This window comes from Passer montanus, unplaced genomic scaffold (assembly GCF_014805655.1).
Source record: "Passer montanus isolate IOZ18808 unplaced genomic scaffold, ASM1480565v1 scaffold293, whole genome shotgun sequence".
In the NCBI taxonomy this organism is placed as follows: Eukaryota; Metazoa; Chordata; class Aves; order Passeriformes; family Passeridae; genus Passer; species Passer montanus.
In genome coordinates this window covers 35,963-55,832 of record NW_024367630.1, presented here as the reverse complement: position 1 = coordinate 55,832, position 19,870 = coordinate 35,963, and the positions used below count along the sequence as shown (strand labels likewise).

At 47.8% G+C, this 19,870-nt stretch overlaps 1 protein-coding gene across 1 annotated transcript; it reads right to left on the bottom strand.

The window, feature by feature from the left end:
* Positions 1-9,452: 9,452 nt before the first annotated feature.
* Positions 9,453-19,823, bottom strand: SNRPA (small nuclear ribonucleoprotein polypeptide A). Its single transcript, XM_039713994.1, has 7 exons — positions 19,733-19,823; positions 18,478-18,563; positions 18,113-18,285; positions 16,183-16,365; positions 14,306-14,476; positions 13,501-13,589; positions 9,453-11,048 (listed from the first exon to the last, which is right to left on the bottom strand). Exons 2-7 carry the CDS (start codon positions 18,548-18,550, stop codon positions 10,889-10,891), a joined length of 849 nt encoding a protein of 282 aa, XP_039569928.1. The 5' UTR covers positions 18,551-18,563; positions 19,733-19,823; the 3' UTR covers positions 9,453-10,888.
* Between the last annotated feature and the right edge of the window lie 47 nt (positions 19,824-19,870).

The following is a 19,870-nucleotide window of genomic DNA, read 5'->3' as shown; positions in this document are numbered from 1 at the left end:
AGCCAAGAATGCAGGGGTGTGCAATTTCTATACAATAACACAAATTTATTTAAATAAAGTCAAGGATCTTGATGAAAACATAACAAAAAAATGAAAAGCCCCAACATAAAGAGGAACTCCAACCTCTAATTGCCAAAATAGGGCCTTATGCCATTAAAAATATGGCAATTTAAAAGCTATTGATTAACCCAGAATGGTCCCTGAAGCGAGTTGAAATGGCAGTGCAGGTGAGTGCTTCTAACATCTGGTCAGAATATTCTCCATTCCTTAAGACTTCCTTCATGGAATGCACAAATTGGCTACTGAAACTTATGCCCCATACAATTTGAAGGAAGAAAAACCTTACAGGGGTGCTGGGAACAGGACTGGGGGTTTTAAATACAACAGATGCAGAAGGATTAATGAACAGATTAGCTGTAACAGGCAGCAATCTAGTTAAATTATAAAAACCTCTACAGTCTTCCTTACTAGCATTAGGCACTAGCCAATGGAAATTATCTAAATTATTACCAGGGTGGGAAAATATGGAGGAATGGGATCATGAGTTAACAATAACTGCACTAAATACATTCCAAGACAATGTTTCTTTAAAACATTCTCAGCTGTTTACAGGCACAACTATGGATGCAATCAATCACTGCCTCAATTACACAAGAGAGAGGGGAGGGCACCTTCCCCACTGAGATCCAAAGGATTGTCTGGGACAATGCTACTGAGGTAGAGAGAGAGCTTGGTGGAGTCCTGGTGGACTGGAATATCACTTACGAGCCTGCCACTAGCAAAGTGACTGCTTTCATGTTGACCATTCATAATGCCTCAATACACATGATTCACCTCACCATTGCCTTAGGATTGAACCATGACAAAACCTTGTTATATCCTTCTGAACATAGAACTTGGGCACGAAAGACTAAAGGGAAGTGGCAAACTGTAAATATAGATTCTTGTATTGCAAGGGAACAACGAGGATTCATTTGTGAAAGCAACACCATAGATGAACAAGACATTTGCCTAGATACTGAACAGAATATCTGTCATTTTGAGCTTCATCCAGTTAACCAAACAACTATGCTTGTGTATATAGGCCAAGGCTGTGTATGTCTAAGAACAGCATGCCCCACCATAGTGATAGATAATTTCAACTATGATGTATAACCATTCTAACCTTTGTATCTTCAATTTTGTCAAAATGTGTGGGGGTGATTTTTCTTATCAGGCAATAGTTTTGTCATATCAATATGCAAAAATTAATTTTACTGTGGTTCAGGAGCTATTACCCACACCCATTGGGGTAAACCTTACTCTAGTAAAACAATTATTAAGACATGAAGACCTAGGGAACATTCTCAAAGAAGTAAAGGAGACTGGAAAGATAATTTTCATGACAGTCCACCATGATGCTGAAGAGATAGGGAAAGTTTTAAGACAAATAAGGGATGATATGACAGGGCACACCGTTGGTGGGAAGTACTTTTTGGATGATCCCCTGTGGATGCTTGTTGCGGCGAACCACCCATGTGTGAGGACACAAGGCTTGACTCCATTTTGCTCAGAACTCTGATTTATTATGTTATATATTATATTAAAATACTACATTAAAACTATACTAAAAGAACAGAGAGAGAAGAAGATCAGAAGGCTACAAAGAACAAGAATAGAATAGGAAAAGAATGCATAACAAAATCTTGTGACTGCTCACAGCCTTGGCACGGGTGGCTGTGATTGGTCACTGATTGAAAACAATCCACATGGACCAATGGAAGATGCACCCGTTGCATTCCACAGCAGCAGATAGTTATTGTTTACATTTCTTTACTGAGGCTCTCAGCTCCTCAGGATGGGAAAAATCCTAGAAAAGGATTTTTCATAAAATATCATGGCTACAGATGCTGACAGTCTGGTCAGAGAGAAAGTCAGATAAACTTTCCCAGGCATTACTCTGGGGAGTTTTGAGAAAGCTCAGAGAAATAATTAAAACAATCTTTAATCTTTGCAGCTGGTGTTTTGAATTTGTTGTTTACTTGTAAGATGTTTACAATAAGGGTGTTGTTCCTAATTAGCCAATTATATGAGAGGTGTTGATTGAGGACCAATCAGGTCCAGCTTTGTCGGAACAGTCTGTAAAAGAATATGATGGCTAACAAACCAGGCATTTGCCTTCTGACCACATAAGAGTCTGTGTTGCTTTCTTCAGCTGTCCCAAATACAACAATGACAGTCCCCTATCATTGGGATCTTAAATATGTTGTGTCATCCTATAATAGTGTTTTTAGTTTTAGTTTGCATAAGTCTAGTTTTATTATCATTTATGCTTATTTGAATTGTTAGGATAATGAAATATATAAATGTAACAATTGCAATGCTTGAAGCACATGAAAACACAATTAAAAATATCACGGTATCACCTAGAAGGAAAAATAATTGCCTATAGTTTAGAAAAGGGGGCATTGATATAGGCTTAAACAGACTATAGTTGGCTGTGTAATCAAGGATTAAACAGGCTATAGTTTACAGTGTAATCAAGAACAGATGCTCCTTTTCCTATATTGCTGTGTAATCAAGAGCAGATGGTCCTCTTTCCTGTACCTTAAAGGGACCTTCTATACCTTAAGGCATCTTGCCTATTGTTTAAGACTGAACAAGTGCTCGAAAAACTGGTAAAAATTGCATCTGTGATTTGGACCATGGCAAGAAGCCTTGGAGAATTGCCAGATGTGAAGAGTGCTAAAAGAGCACAAGCACAGAACAATAAAAGATGATTAACATACAAAGTGAGAACAGACAGGGATAGGCTATGAATATGTATAGATGATTATAAATATGTATGAGCTTAAGTGTATATAATACAGAGCATCTGCTCTGCTGGACACATACGGCTTTGATGAAGTGATTCCTCATGTGTCCAGTGCTGAATAAACAAACATACCTACTTCACTAACCTAATGGTTGTGGAATCTCTATTTCCACCTGTCAGCCCTTTGGTTCCATGGGCCCCACAGTGTCACAGGAGTTTCTTTGGCTCTCTGAGGTTCTTTAGTGTCACAATGGATATTTGGTTCCATGGGGCCCCACAGTGTCATAGGACTTTCCTTGTTTCCATGTGCCACAAAGTGTCACAGTCATCTCCTTTTTCCTGCAGCAACCAGCAGCAATCCCCACTGCCAGAGCCAAATGCCTGGGAAGAAGGAGACAGGGGGGACATTTGGAGTGATGGATTTTGACTTCCCAGGTCACAGTGACATGGGGTGGGGCCCTGCTGTCCTAGAGATGGCTGAACACTGGCCTGGCCATGGGAAGGGGTAAGAGACAACAACCTCTGACCATGGAACTACAACAACAGAGAGGTCAGGCAGAAGTCTGGATTTAAAGACTGTCACCAGCACAGGAAACATCAATTTGAGAGGAAATATGTGAGCTAATATCTACAAATAATTTGGTGAGTAAAGGGATGAGTGTTAATATCTTTGAAATGGGTTGTAATATTTCTACTGACTTTGGGCAGCAGTTTTGTTACCAGGTGCAGACAACATGACTCCTGAAACAGACAAGAGTCTGCACAAGCCTGAACTTGGAGGGGAAATGCCAGGTTCAAGGAAGAATATGGGGTAGGCAGGTCAGGAAGGCTGTGCCTTCTCAGTACCTTGGCCAATGGGGAAAGGAAGAGGGCAGCATGCAGCCAGGAGTTTAGGATAAAAGGAGGCTGCACCCTTGGAAACCTCAAGAGAGAAAACCCTGCAGGCATGTGCCCCAGTGAAATCTCTCCCTTTATGCAAATAAAGTTGAAGGACTCCTCTGTGTCATTTTTGGACATAAATCTCTGGCATTTATGGATTTTCCTGGCAGTGACAACATGGAATCTCATGGAAGCAAGTGTCCAGAGTTTCATGGCACAGACTCACAGAGTGCTGGAGACCATTGTCACAATGGGAACACATGGAACAAAGGCTCCAGAGGGACACAGCAGGGTCTCATGGAAAGCAAGAGATCATCCTGATGGAATGGAAACTCATGGAACCAAGTGTCCACTGTTTTACAGCAGGGCCTCATGGAATGCTGGAGACCATTGTAGCACAACTGGGCCTCATGGAACTAAGAAGATTGCTGTGGTACAATGGAATCTCAAGGAAACAAGGGTCAGTTGTTAACCCCAGGCTCTGCTTTGACCACCTGGGGCGTCATGGGACACAGGTGCCACTGGGACATTGCCAGGTCTAGTAGAAACAAGACTCCATTCTTGCACAGCAAGGCCTCATGACACCCAGGACAGCAGTGTGACACAATGACATCTTGGGGGAACCAAGTGTCAACTGCAAACACAACGGGGCCTCATGGAAGCCAGGTGCCACTTGGATAGTGCCAGGGCAGGTGGAAATCAGTGTCCATCGTGACACAGCACAGCACCTTGGAACTCAGCAAACCATTGGGACAACATGAAATCTCATGCATCCAAGGCTCTACTTTGGCAAAGTGGGGCCCATAGGACACAGGTGCCACCAGGACATTGCCAGCTCTTGTGGAACCCAGTGTCCATTGTGAGAGAGTGCAGCCTCAAGGAAATGTGGACCACTGTGACGCAATGGAGTCTCATGGAAGCAAGTGTCAATTGTGAATGCAGCATGGCCTCATTGAACCCAGGGGCAACTGGGACCATGCTGTGGCTCATGGAAGCAAGGGGCCATTGTGACACAGCGGGGCTGCTTGGGACCCAGGAGAACATTGTGGACCCAACCCAGGGGCAACTGCTGTGGCTCATGGAAGCAAGGGGCCATTGTGACACAGCAGGGCTTCTTGGGACCCAGGAGAACATTGTGGGCCCGTGGATTCTCATAGAAGCAAAGTGCGACATCACAATGGTCTCCTGGCTTTCATGAGACCCCTCTTTATAACAATTCAGACTTGTTTCTGTGAGATTCTATTGTGCCACAATTCTCTCCTGGCTTCAATAAGGCTGTGCTGTGTTTACAATTGATACTTGGCTCCCCAGGATTCCATGGCGTCACTCTGCTCTCTTGTGATTTGAGGCTGTGCTGTGTTACAATGGACGCTTGCTTCCACCAAGGCTGGAGGTGTCCCAGTGGCACCAGGCTTCCATGAGACCCTGCCATGTCACAATGGACCCTTGATTCCCTGAGATTCCATTGTGGCAGAGTGCTTTCCTAGATCCCATGAGGCCCTGCTGTGCAATAATGGAGACTTGTTTCTCCTAGGCCTGGAAATATTTCTGTGCCCCTTATGTTCCATGCGCCTCCTCTCTGTCAAAATTTACCCTTGGCTCCATTGCGTAACAATGGTCCCCATGTTTCTATGATCTTCCCTGTGTCTCAAGGGACACTTGATTCCATAAGAGCTGGCAATGTCCCAATAGCACCTGTCTTGTATTTGGCCCTTTTGTCAAAATAAAGTAATGGTTCCATGAGATTTCACTTTGTCACAATGTTTTCCTTGGTTTCCTGAGAAGCTGTTATGTTCACAATTGACCCTTGGTTCTTTGAGACTTGATTACATTACAGTGGTGTCCTTGGTTTCATAAAATCCACATTTGTCACAATGGAGCCTTGGTTTCAGGATATTCCATCGCAACACAATGGTCTCACCACTTTATGAGGTTGCACTGTGAAACAGTGGACACTTGGTTCCATGAGATTGTTGGTAAAAGTGTTCCATTAGGCCAGCCTCTGTCACTATGGACACTTGCTTGCACAAGCCTTGGAAATGTCCCATCAGCACCTGGGCTCCATCAGGCCCTGCTGTGCTGACAATTTACCTGTTGTTCCAGGACATTCCATTGCCTCACAATGGTCTGCTTGGTGCCATGAGGCCCCTCTGTGTCACAACGGAGCCTTGGTTCCGTGAGTTTCCACTGGGTCACAGCGGTCTCCTGTGTTCCATTAGGCCTAGCTCTGTCACTGTGGACACTTGATTCCATGGGCAGTGGCAATGTTTACAGTGGCACCCCACAGTCTTACAACTGACAGTTTGTTCCATGACATTCCATGGAGGCACAACAGTCACTTGGGTTCCGTGCAGGTGCCCGGGGAGAAGGAGCTCAGCCCAAATATCCTAGGGGTCCCTGGGCTGGTGTTTTCTGGGGAGAAATCTTTGGATCTTGCAGGACTCCAAAGCTGAGCCACGGATGCCTCTTGGGATGTAGTGGAGCATTGTGAAAGCCAAGAGACCTTCGTGGAGCCAAGGCTGTAGTGGGTCACAGAGGGACCTCATGGAAGCCAGGAGATCCTCATGGAAGCCAGGAGACCCTCAGGGAGCCAAGGCTGCAGTGTGTCAGAGAGGAACCTTGTGGAAGCCAGGAGGGCAGTGTGAGGCTATGGAACAAATATGGCACCAAGGTTTCACTGGGACTTGACAGAACCTCATGGAAGCAAGGAACCATTGTGAGCCTCCAGAATCAGCATCTGCAGGAGGGGGGACAATTTTCTGCTCCCTCCTGGGATGTTGGTGGACAATAAAGCCTGAGACAGCCTCCCAGGTGTCCAGCTGTGTCATCGGTGGGGGCAAAATCTGGAGGGATGCCCTGTCAACCCTGCTGCTCCTCCTGGCTGGGCGTGGAGCTGCTGGGACACCGGGGTGGGGGGAATCCTTAGTGGTGTGCAAGGAAATGCTCACCACAAGCAGCACTGGAACAAGATGTGCAGGTAAAACAAGCGAGATAGCAGAGCAAGCAAGATAGCAGAGCAAATGACTTAACAAATGCCATAAAGAGCAAGAAAACAAGTTTTTATGGAACTTGTAAACTGCAAAATCAGCTAAAACCAGGTTAGACTGAAGAAGCACCAGGCATGGGCTGACGATACTGGTAAAAAGTTCAAATGTGAGGAGGACTACAGAAGCCTTCATCAAAAGACCACGAGAAGACTGAGGACCACCACAGAAAGAACATGCATGCACTGAAGTAGCAAACGGTTGTAAAACCATCACACAGCTTTATGCAAACGTGAGTATGCCAATGAAATGTGGTAACTGTGGCTTTTAAAATATAACTGAAGGCTAAAGAAGATTGAGTGGGTTTTTGCCAGAGATCTCCCTCACTTCCAGTGCTGAATAGAGAAATCCCTGCTCTGACTGTAGCATGATTTTCTTGCCCAATTTGTCCCACTCTACCTTTCCCTCCCCTCTCCTCCCCTTTTGCAGCATTCCCCCAGTCCACAGCCTCCTCCCAGCTCATTTTGGGGGGTCCCATCCCCCTCTTTTCCCCCAGTCTTCCACTCCTTCCTCATTGTTCCCCCAATCCCCAGTCCCCTCCCCCATGTTTGGTTTTGGGGGTTCCAAGCCCCTCCTGCTCAGTTTGGGGGTCCCGACCCCTCTTTGATTTAATTTGGGGTCCCCATCTCCCTTCTCACCGTGCCCCACGCTCACCCCGCAGTCGGGGGGTTCCCAGCACCACCAGTATGGCCCCGGCTGTCCCCACATGCCCCATCCCCATCTCCAGGGTCATCTCCCCCATCCCCAAATTCCGCTCTTGGGGAGCGCTGTGGATCCGCCTGTCAACTGGAGTCAGAGCCACAACGGGTGCTGAGCCCTGAAAATTGCCAGGTTGGGCCACTGCGCCAAGTTTCCACCCGGCAACCGGTTCGTCATCAGGACCGTGCATTCTGATTGGCCAGGATCTGTTTTGGGGTGGGGACGGGAGGAACTGGGGACCCCCAGGAATCCCCCGGGTTTGGGTGTATGGGGAGGGTCCCCGGAGCCGTTTGGAACCCTCAAAAATTGGCTGGAAGCAGCAGGAGCTGCCCCAAAAAGGGATTGAAGGGTCCAGTCCAGGAATGGGGAAGGGTCTGGGGATGGGTCCGATCTGGATTGAGGTGGTCTGGGATTGAGGGAGTGTAAGAGACAGTGTGAAGTTCTCCTCATTTGCCTCCTGACTGTCCCAAGGACAGACATCAGGACCCTGAGGACCCCGATTGGAATTCTGGCCTGCCGGTGGTGGATGAACGCCAAAAATCCTGAAGCCCTTGAGCAGAATTCTGGCCTACCAAGTGATTATTCACAGCTGTCTACAGTGACTTCTAGCACGGCCTGGTAAGGGGGGTGATGTGCCCTCTATGCTTGCACCTGCTTCACAACAATAGCCCAGGAATTGTCCCACCTCTTGGCCAGACGAACTTGCTAGGGCAACTTTGGTAGCCCCCCATGGAAAATCCTTCATCTGCTCCACTACCACCATGATGGATGGAGATTGAAGCCCCCTCCCAAGGACTGAGACTGAGATCCCTGTAATCATGGTACAGGGGTGCTGGCCTGACTGAAGTGGGATGCCTGCTCTAAGTGTTGCCTGCAGATGTGTTCACTGGACCTAGACTGGTTTCCCATAGAAACCAGTCCTGAAACAATGGATCCCGCTCACTGCTGATAGTGACTTATCCTGCTGAGAACATGGACTTTCCAGACCCGTCTTCAATACCTTTTCCCCCCCTCAGTGATTTCAAGATCTGTTCCCTCCCCAGCAATGGACTATAATAGAACCTTGAGTTAACCAGGACTTTTGAGATCTCCCTGACGTGACTTAGGCGAACTCCATCGGCTGGACTACAAAGACTTGGTCTCTCTATGTTTGGTAGCTATCCTCCCTCTCTCTCCCTTCCCTTCCCTTCCCTTCCCTTCCCTTCCCTTCCCTTCATTTGCTGTGGTCATTCAATAAAGGTGCATTTGGTTTTGATTGATACTGCAATCCCCTTTCCGTGTTGTGTTTTTTGCACTCCAAGATCAGTTGGTGACCATTATTGGGCTGGGATGTCTCCCCTTCCCAAGCCTGATCCTGTTCCCATTCCTGATCCTGTTCCCAATCCCAATCCCACCACCGTTTCCAGGGAATGGCTCTGATCTTAACCCCGACCACAAACCTGAGGAGGTCAAAGACCCCAAATCCTGGGGTCAAACGCCCCTGACCCCAAATCCTGAGAGTTCCAACACTGGGGGGGAGGCCAAACATCCCCAAACTCTGGGATATCCTCACCCCTCCACCCTGAAACCCAAATTTTAGGATCAAACGCCCAGATCCTGGGGTGTCAAGCACTCCCCAGTTCCCAAACGGGGTTGAATCCCCATGACCCCAAATCCTGGGGTTTAAAACATCTGGGGTATCCACCACCCCAATTCCCAAAGTCTGGGGTCAAATATCTCCAAATCCTAAATCCCGAGGTGCCAAACACCCTCAATACCCAAAGTTTGGGATTAAAACCCCCAATTCCCAACTCCTAGGATTTAAAATATCTGGGGTGAGCAAGCCTCCTCATCCCCAAATTCTGGGGTCCAATCCCCCAGTCCCCAAATCCTGGGGCCAAAACCCCCCCAAATCCTGGGATTGTCAAATACCCCCAAACCCTGGGGTGTCAACACCCCCCCCCCAAATTTTAGCATCAAATCTCCCCAATCCCAGAAGTCTGGGGGGGGGCATATCCCCCCCAATCCCCAACACTCCCCCAAAACCACTCCAGCCCTGGGGGGCACAGTGGGGTTTATTTGGGAAGGCTCCAGGTGCAATGTCTGCAGAGAGACCCTGGGTACAATGCTGGGAAAGACCCCAAAAACCCCTTGGGAACCCCAAAAGTATCTGGGGGAGTGGGAAAAGGGGATTTGGGTTTATCTGGGGTGGGGGCAGCTCCAGGTGCAATGTCTGCAGAGAGACCCTGGGTACAATGCTGGGAAGAACCCCAAAAACTCCTCGGGAATCCCAAAAGCCCCTGGGGGGCTGAGAAAGTGGATTTGGGGTGGGGATCCAGGGTGGAAGAAGGGGATTTGGGGTGAAAGAAGGATTTGGGGTGAGGAGATTTAGGAAGGAATTAATAGGATTTAACAGAGATAAAGGAGATTTTGGGGTGAAAGAAGGAGGATTTGGGATGCAGAAAAAAGGATTTGGGATGGAAAAAGGAGATTTGGGTGGGAAAAGGGGATTTAGGGTGCAGATTGAGGATTTGGGGTCAGGATTGTGGTGGGAAAAGGGGATATTGGGATGGAAAAGGACTTTGGGTGGGAAAAATGGGACTTGGGGTGGAAAAAGAAGGATTTAAGATGAAAAAGGGAGAGTTTGGGGTAAAAAAGGATTTAGGGTGGGTGAAGGGGGGTTTAGGGTAGGGAGGAGAAAATGGGGATTGGGGTGGGAATTGAGGGATTCAGGATGGGGAAAGATTTTGGGTGGAAAAAGAGGATTTAATGTGGGCAGGGAAGCATTTGGGGTGGGAAAAGAGGATTTGGGGTTGAAAAAGGAGATTTTGGGTGGGAAAGGGGGATTTAGGGTGAGGAGGGAAGGATTTGGGGTGAAAAAGGTGATTTGGGGTGGGAAAAGGTGATTTGGGGTGGATAAATGAGATTTGAGATGCACAAATGATTTGGGGTGAAAAAACAGGATTTGGGGTGGGGAATTGGGGAGGAAAAGAGAGATTTTGGGATGGGAAAAGGAATTTGGGGACTCATAAAGGATTTGGGCTTGGAAAAAAAAAATTGGGGTGGGAAAAGGAAGATTTGGGGTGAGATAAAGGAGGATTTAAAAAAGGAGAATTTGGGCCCAGCTGAACTTACCTGGGGGTGTAGGGGTGCATGGGGGGGGTTTGGAGCACGGTCAGGACCATTTTTGGGGCAGTTTTCTGCGATTTTTGAGTCTTTTTCTCGGATTTGAGGGCAGTTTTGTGGGATTTAGGGTGTTCTGGGGTGGTTTTGAGGGATCATAGGGTGTTTCTATGGGATTTTGGGTGGTTCGGAAGGATTTTAGGGGGTTTCTATGGGATTTTGGGGTGGTTTGGAGGGATTTGGGGCGTTTTGGGGCAGGTTTTGGGTATTTAGGGGCGGGTTTGAGGCGCTTTTTTTGGATCTTGGGGTATTTTGGACCCTTTTTTGGGGGGGGTTGGGGGTATTTTTGTGGGGTTTGGAGTGTTTTGGGTCACTTTTTGGCGAAAGAGATCTTCATGGCGTTGCTCTGGGTGATCTTGAAGCCCTGCAGGGCCTCGCGCGCGGCGCCCGCCTGCACCTCGGTGTCAAACTCCACAAAGGCGATGTCGTGGCGCCCGGGCACCAGGCGCACCTCCTTGAACCCTGGGAACCTGGGATGGAGAAGGGGGTTAGGAGAGCCTGAAAAAACCTGGGACCCTTCCCCCAGAAACCCAGGAATGTTCCTCAAAAAACCTGGGAATGTTCCCCCAGAAAGCCCAACATGTTCCCCTAGAAACTTGGGAATGTTTCCCCAGAAACCCAAGAAGGTTCCCCAAAAAATCTGGGAATGTTCCCCCAAAATCCAGAAATGTTCCCCAAAAAATCTGGGAATGTCCCCCAAAAATACTCCAGAAATGGTCTCCCAAAAACTCAGAAATGTTGCCCAACATAATCCAGAAATGTTCCCCCCAAAGGATCCAGAAGCATCCCCCCCCCAAAATCCTGAAACAGCCTCTCTTAGAAATCCAGAGCCATTCCCAAATATCAGCAATGTTCCCCCCAAAATTCCAGAAACTTCTCTCAAAAACCCAGAAAGATTCCCCAAAAAAACCAAGAACCTAAAAATTTTCCCCCAAAAATCCAGAAGCGTCCCTCCCCCCTCAGAAAACTTGGAAAACATTCCCAAAAAGATCCAGCTATGTCCCCTAAAATCCAGTAACATTTAAAAAAAAATTTCCAGAAATCCAACTCCTCATAAAAGTCCAGTAACGTTCCCAAAAAAATCCACTTTCCCCTCAAATTCCAGACTTTTCCCCCTCAAACAATCCAGAAATATAACTGCATCAAATATTCAGAAATGTCCTCAAAAATATTCAGCAATGCTCCCCAAAAACCCAGAAATCCAACTCCAAAAACATTCCCCAAAAATCTGGAAACATTTCCCTCCAAAAAAAATTCCAGAAACATTCCCCCCAAAATCCAACCCAACCCCCACCTCCTCTTGAAATCCCCCCAAAATCCCCAAATTTCCCCAAATTCCAGGAACACCCTCAAATGCCCCTGAGGGAGCTCCTAGATTTTCAATGCCTGGGAATTTGGGATGGGGGTTAGAGTCAGGAGGAGCCCAGAATTTCAGGAAATCCCTGAGAAATCCAAGGGGGACAGCCTGAGTTTGGGAAAACCCCCAGTGGTGGGAAATTACCCCCAAAATTTGACTGAAACACTCTCAAAATGGTTTGAGAATCTCAGAACGTCCCTCAAAATCCCAAAACATCCCAAATAACCCCAAAAGTCCTGCAAGATTTCCCCAAAATTCCAGGGAGATGCTCTGAAAATCTTTCAATGTTCAACTCCCCAAAAATCCAACAATCCCAAATATTCCAAAACATTTCAAAAAATCCAACATCCCAAAAATCAAAAATCCATCTCCAAATCCCACCCATTCTCAAAATCCCCCAAAACCCAACAGTCCCCAAAATCCAGAAATATCCCACAAAATAAAAAAAAAATCTACCAAGTCCAGAAACATTCCCCCCCAAAATCCAATCCCCAAAAATTCATCTCAAAAATCCCACAAAAATCCTCCCAAAATTGTTCAAAACCCCCAAAATCCAACCTGCCTAAAAATCCAGCACCCCCACCAAACCTCCCTGAAAAAAATCCAGAAAGATTCCCAGAAATCCAGAAATGTTGCCTAAAAAAACCAGAAATCCAACTCCCCAAAAGTCCAGAAATGTTCCCCCAAAAAAATCCAGGAGTTGCCCCCAAAACATCCAGAAACATTTCCCCCAAAACATCTAGAAACATTTCCTCCAAAAATTGAGAAATGGTCCTCCAAAAGTCCAGAAACATCCCCCCCAAAACCCCAATAAACTCAAAGACTGAGGATCTTTCCCCAAAAAACCCATAACTGTCTCCACAAAAAGCCAGAAACTTTCCCCACACAAAATCCTGAAATATTGCCCAAAATCAAGGAACTTCCTCCCAAAATCCACAATGTTCCCCCAAAAATCTGGAAAAAATCCTCAGAATCTAGAAACTTTAAAAAAACCCCAGAAATATTCCCCCAAAAACTCATAAACCTATTCCCCCCAGTCCAGAAAGTTCCTCCAAAAAAAATCCTCACGCATTCCCAAAAATTGAGGAACTTCCCCCAAAAACTCCAGAGCCATTCCCAAATAAAACCCAGAAATCCAACTCCCCCAAAAAATCCAGAAACATTCCTCCAAAAACCCAGAAATTTACTCCTAAAAATCCAGAATATCCCTCCCCCCGCCTCCCAAGTCCAGGCATTTTCTCCAAAAAACGCAAAAATATTCCTCAAAAAAATCTGGAAACATTCCTCCAAAAATCCAGACATTCCCCCCCCCCCCCCCCAAAACATGCTTCAAAAAACCCAGAAATTCCCACCTTAACAATCCAGAAATTCCCCCCCAAATCCTGATACTAAAAAAAAAAAAAAAAAAAAAAACAAACCCCAAACTAAAAAAAAAAAAAAAAAAAAATCCAGCCCCAAATCCCCCTCATCCCTCTCCACCCCCAAGTCCCAAAATAACCAAATCCCCCAAACCCTGCCCAGAATTCCCGGAATCCCCGAAATCCCGAGATTTCCCCAGATCTCACTGGTTGAAGAGCATGGAGAGCATCAGCTCGTTAGTCTCCTCAGGGAGGTTGGTCAGGAACAGGATGTGGTTTGGAGGGTTTTCCGACAGCTGCAGGGAAATGGGAGAAAAAAACCCACATCAGCACCAAATCTGCCCCAAATCGGGCCCAAAAATCTACCTAAAGTCACACTGTATACACACTAAAAAATCTGCCCAAAAATCCCACCAAAATCCTGAAAAAAAAAAAAACAACAAAAAATCTCACAAGAAAACCCAAAAAATCCCTCTAAAAAACCCCAAAGAAATCTCTCAAAATCTGACCAAAAACTCACCAAAATTCCACCCAAAAGACCACAAAATTTACGCCAAAAATCCCCACCAAAAAATGCGCCAAAGTCCAGAGAAATCCCTCAAAATCCCAACAAAAATCACCCCAAAAATCCCCCTAAATCCCATGGAAAAACTCCTCAAAGACTCCCACTAAACCCCCATGAAAATCCCACAGAATCCACACAGAAAAATCTGCATAAAAATCCCTTCAAAAATCCCTGAATTACACAAAATCCACCCCAAAAGTCCCTCAAAATCATGCAAAATATCTCCACAAAATAACCCCCCAAAATTACCTGAAAAGCCACAAAATCCACTGCAAATCCATTCTAAACATCTGCATCAAAACCATACCAAGTCCCCTCAAATCCTATCCAAAATCTCAGTAAATCCACCAAAAAAATTCCCACAAAAAATTCCCTCAAAATCCCTCCAAAATCCACCCCAAAAATCCCACAAGTCCCCTAAATCACTCAGGTTCTGGAGTTACTCACGGGCTGTGGGGTAGGGATCGGGGCCATTCCAGGCTGTGGGGCCATTCCTGGGGGAATTCCCGGATTCGGGGCCATTCCTGGGGCCGGAATCATGCCCGGGGGAGGGATGTAGGGTGGTTGTCCCCCCAGATGCGGCATCATCCGGGGCGGCTGCGCCAGCGGCGGCATTCCCTGAGGAGAGACCCCAACACACCCCAAATCATCCCAAAGGAACAGACAGAATCCCAAAGTTATCCCAAACACATTCCCTGAGGAGAGACCCCAACACACCCCAAATCATCCCAAAGGAACAGACAGAATCCCAAAGTTATCCCAAACACATTCCCTGAGGAGAGATCCCAACACACCCCAAATAATCCTAAAGGAACAGACAGAACCTCAGAGTTATCCCAAAAGTACAACGAGAATCCCAAATCAATGTGGAATGATGCCAAATCCACACTGAATTATCCCTGAATTACCCCACAGACACGTGGCCTCAAAATCCCCAAATTTTCCCAAAACCATGAAAAATTATCCCAAATTATCCCAAAATCACTACAAATAACCCCAAAATTACCCCAAATTATCCCAAAATCACACCAACCAACCTCAAAATTTACCCAAATAACCCCAAAGGCATACAAAGAACCCAAAGAACTCAAATCCTCTCAAAATCCCATCCAAATCCCCCCATGCCCTCCCAAAATGCCCAGGAACAATCCCGAATCCCCTGGAATGATCCCACAATACCCCAGAATGATCCTAAAATCCCCCAGAACCATCTGCCAAATCCCCTGGAATGATCCCAAATCCCCCAAAATCTTCTGGAACAATCCCAAAATCCCCCTGAACCATCCCAAAACCCACTAAACAATCCCAAATCACACAAAACAATCCCAAATCTCCTAAAAATAATCCCCAAAATCCCATAAAATGATCCCAAATCATCCTGAACCATCTGCAAATTCCCCAAAACATCCCCTGAATTCCCTAGAAACGCCCCAAATTCCCATAAAGTGATTCCAAATCCCCTAGGAACAATCCCACAAATCAATCCCCAATCCCCACCCGAACACCTCCAAATCCCCCAGGACTGATCACAAAATCCCCTAAACCAATCCCAAATTCCTGGCACTCACAGGCACTGCCCCCTGTGCCCCAATCCCAAATCTGACAAACCCACCCCCAAATCCCCCCAAAATGATCCCAAAATCCCATTAAACAATCCCAAATGCCCTGTGAATAATCCCAAAATCCCCTAAAGCCATCCCAAATACCCTAAACCAAACCCAAATCTCCCTGGGACTCACGGGCACTGCTTTCTGTGCTCTGATCCCAAACCTATAAATGACCCCAAATCCCATAAAACAATCCCATAAAACCCCTGGCACTCATGGGCACTGGCTCCTGTGCCACAATCACAAATTCCACAAATTGCCCCAAATCCCATAAATGATCCTATAAATCTCCTGGCACTCACAGGCGCTGTCCCCTGCGCCCTGATTCTGATGCCAAAATCCCATGAACGACCCCAATCACATGAATGACCCCAATCTCAAAAATGATCCCCAAGCCCATAAATGACCCCAAATCCCATTAATTACCCCAATCCCATGAACAACCCCAATCCCACAAATGATCCTCAATCCCATAAATGACCCTAAATCTCATGAATTACCCCAATCCCATGAACGACCCCAATCCCACAAATGATCCCCAATCCCATAAATGACCCCAAATCTCATGAATTACCCAAACCCATGAACAACCCCAATCCCACAAATGATCCCCAATCCCATGAACGACCCCAATCTCACGAATGACCCCCAATCCCATAAATGGCCCCCAATCCCATAAATGACCCTAATGTGATCAAACAATCCCCTGGCACTCACGGGCACTGCCCCCTGCGCTGCCCCCTGCGCTGCAGCCCCGCTCTTTTTGGGGCCAGGGGCCTCTCCCCCCTTGGCTTTGCGCTTGTCCCGTTTGCGCTCCCGGTCCCGATCCCGCTCCCGCTCCACGAACGTTCCCTTCATCTTGGCGATGATGTCCGAGTCAGTCTTGGCGTACTGGATCCGCTGGAACGGCACATTCCGGGGATTGGGGCATTTCAGGGCATTTGGGATCAGTCCAGGGGGATTTGGGGATGGTTCAGGGGGTTTTGGGGTTGTTCCTGAGGATTTGGGGGGGATCTGGGGGGTATTTGGGGCTTTCTGAGGGATTTGGGAGAGTTCCAAGAGGGATTTTGGGGTTTTCCACAGGATTTTCAGGGATTCTGAGGGATTTGGGAAGGCTCCAGAAAGGATCTGGGGGAGTTCCAAGAGCAATTAGGGACATATTTTGAGGGATTTTGGCAAGTTCTAGAAGGAATTTTGGGAGAATTCAGAGGAATTTAGGAGGTTCCAACAGGGATTTGGAGATTTCCAAGGGGGATATTTAGAGTTCTGAGGGATTTGGGAGAGATTCCAGGAGGGATTCGGGGAGTTTCTGAGGGATTTTGTGGGGTTCTGAGGGGTTTCAGGGAATTTAAAGAAGGAATCTGGGGGAAATTGAGGTTTCAGGGGAGGATTTTGCGGTTTCCCAATGGGTTTTTGGGGGTTCTGAGGGATTTGGGAAGGGTTCCAGAAAGGATTTTGGGATTTTCAGATGGAGTTTGAGGGAGCTCCAAGAGGAATTTGGGAGTATTTCAGGAAGTTCTAGCAGGGATTTGGGAGTTTCTGAGGGAGTTGGGGGAATTCAGAGAGATTTTGGAGGAGCTCCAAGAGGGATTTTGGGGGGGTTCCAACAGATTTTTGGGGCTTCCAGGTTGAATTTGAGGTTTCACCACGGGTTTGTCATAGAAGGGAAAGCTTTGGGAATTTCTGGCTAGATTTCAGGGGTTTTCCTGGAATTTTGGGGTTTTTCCCAGGGTTTGGTTCTCACTGGGGTTGGTTGTAGCAGAGGAAGCTTTGGGGCAGCTCCTGGTTGGATCTTGGTGCATGCCTAGTAGGATTTGGGGTTTTTTTGGTGGGATTTTTTGGGTATTTGAGGCTGGATTTAATTTTTTTTCCCCCAGGAATTCAAGGATTTTCCCCAAAATCTGCAGATTTTTCCTGATATTTGAGTATTTTCCTCCAGAATTTGTCTCTCACCATGAACTTGTCAAAATGGGAAGCTTTGGGGTGTTCCTAGTTGGATTTTGGGGATATTTGATGCTGCATTTTGGGTTTTTTCCCCCAGAAATTCGGGATTTTCCCCAGAATTCCAGGATTTTTTCCCCAAAATGTCAGTTTTCTGCCCAAAATGCGACGATTTCCCCTCAAGTTTGGCTATCACCACGGGCTTGTCGTAGAAGGGGAAACCTTAGGGTGTTCAGGATGAATTTGAAGGATTACAGGTTGGATTTTGGGGATACTTGAGGCCAAATTCTGGCATTTTTTCCCCAGAATTTCAGAGTTTTTTTCCTGAATTCCAGTTTTTTCCCCAAGCTTCTGTCCCACTGTGGGCTTGTCATACAAAGGGAAGCTTTGATTTCTAATTTGATTTGAGAGTGTTCCCAGAGGATTTTTGATAGATTACCAGCTGGATTTTGGTTTTTCTCCCCAGGAATTCAGGTTTCTTCCCCAAAATACTAGGATTTTTTCCCAAAATTCCAGTGTTTTTCCCCAGAATTTCTGTTTCATCATGCGTGTGTCACAGAAGGGGAAGCTTTGAGTTGTTCAGGGTGAATTTGGAGGGATTAAAAGTCGGATTTTGGGGATATTTGAGGCCAGATTTTGGCAGTTTTTCCCTAGAATTCAATTTTTTTCCCAAAATGTCAGAATTTCCCCCCAGTTTCTGTCTCACCATGGGTTTGTCGTAGAAGGGGAAGCCCTGCATGGAGCGCAGGGCGTTGGTGGCGCTGCTCATCTCCTTGAAGATGACAAAGGCCTGGCCCCGCATGCGGAGACTGCGCGACACCAAAATGTCCAAAATCTGCCCAAACTGCGAGAAAATGGCGTAGAGGGACTTCTTCAGCTCTGGGGACAGAGTGACAGTATGGTGACCATGGGGACAGCACGCTGGCAATGGAGACAGCACAGTGACAGTCGGACATGGGGACATCACGGTGACAGTGGGGACAGCACAGTGACAGTGGGGATGCACAGGGGACAGCCTGATCCCCTGGGGACGCCCATGGACACCCTCAGACGCCCCCAGCCCCCTCTCACCATCCTTCTTGATCTTCTCGTTCAGGTTGTTGATGTAGATGGTGTGGTTGGGACGGGGCTCCTGCACCGCCATGGCCGGGACCACTCTGTGGGGACAGAGGGGCTTTAGGGGGTGTCTGGGAGGGCTGTGACCCCTTCACCCCTGGGCACCCCCCTTCAGGTGCCCCCAGACCCCCAAATCCACCCCAGGCCCACCTAACCCCCCCCCAAATTACCCTCAGACACCCCCAGCTCCCCCAAAAATTGACCCCAGACCCACCTGAGATTCGCCAAAACCCTCTCAGACTCACCTGAGATCCCTCCAAATTCCCTCAGACTTCCCCAAATTCCCCCCAATCCCACCTCACAACCCCCCAGATGCCCCCAATCCCCCTCAGACCCCCCTAAACCCACCTGAGAACCCTCCAGACCCTCTCAAGCTCCTCCCCAAGCCCCCTCAGACTCCCTCATTCCCCCCAAATTGACCTCAGATCCCCCTATTTCCCCTTAGCCCCCTCCAAAATCCCCCATTTCTCCTCTGACTCACCTCAGACCCCCACAAGAGGGCTGTGACCCCTTCACCCCTGGGCACCCCCCTTCAGGTGCCCCCAGACCCCCAAATCCACCCCAGGCCCACCTAACCCCCCCCCAAATTACCCTCAGACACCCCCAGCTCCCCCAAAAATTGACCCCAGACCCACCTGAGATTCGCCAAAACCCTCTCAGACTCACCTGAGATCCCTCCAAATTCCCTCAGACTTCCCCAAATTCCCCCCAATCCCACCTCACAACCCCCCAGATGCCCCCAATCCCCCTCAGACCCCCCCCAGATCCGCCCCGGGCCCATGTCGGACCACTCACTTCTGCTCACACCCAGTTCAGAAGCCCCCATTTCCCCTCAAATCACCCTCACACCCTGCAAAAACCTCTCAAACCCTCCCAATGCTCCCCAAAACCAGCTCGGACCACTCAATTCCCTCATACCTGTCTCAAACGCCCCCAATGCCTCTCAAATCCCCCTCAAACCCCCCCAATTCCCTTCACGTTCGCCCCAGATCCACCCCACACCCCACAAAAGCCCCTCAAACAACCCCAATTCCCCCCAAACCCATTCCCGACCCACCTCAGGTACCCCCCTTTCCCCGCCGGACCAACCTGAGATTCCCCTAATTATCCCTCAGACCCCGCAACCCCCATTTCCCCTCAGACCCGCCTCAACCCCCACCCACTTCCCCCCCAGAGCCATCTAAGGCCCTCCACTCCCCTCATACCCCACCTCAGCTCCCTGCTCAGCCGCTCTCCCCTCACGATCTACCACTCCTCCTCCCGCCGCCGCCGCCGCCGCGTGCGCGGGCCTCTTCCAACCAAGACCGGCACGGTTCCCTTCCAACCAATAGCGGCGCGATCCTCCCCA

Excerpts from the sequence above, each read along its gene's own strand:
- SNRPA (XM_039713994.1), bottom strand. The coding sequence starts at position 18,550 with ATGGCGGTGCAGGAGCCCCGTCCCAACCACACCATCTACATCAACAAC. Across the intron at positions 18,286-18,477 it reads CGAGAAGATCAAGAAGGATG|AGCTGAAGAAGTCCCTCTAC; the intron begins GTGAGAGGGGGC and ends CTCTGTCCCCAG. Across the intron at positions 14,477-16,182 it reads CAGCGCAGGGGGCAGTGCCC|GGAATGCCGCCGCTGGCGCA; the intron begins GTGAGTGCCAGG and ends GTCTCTCCTCAG.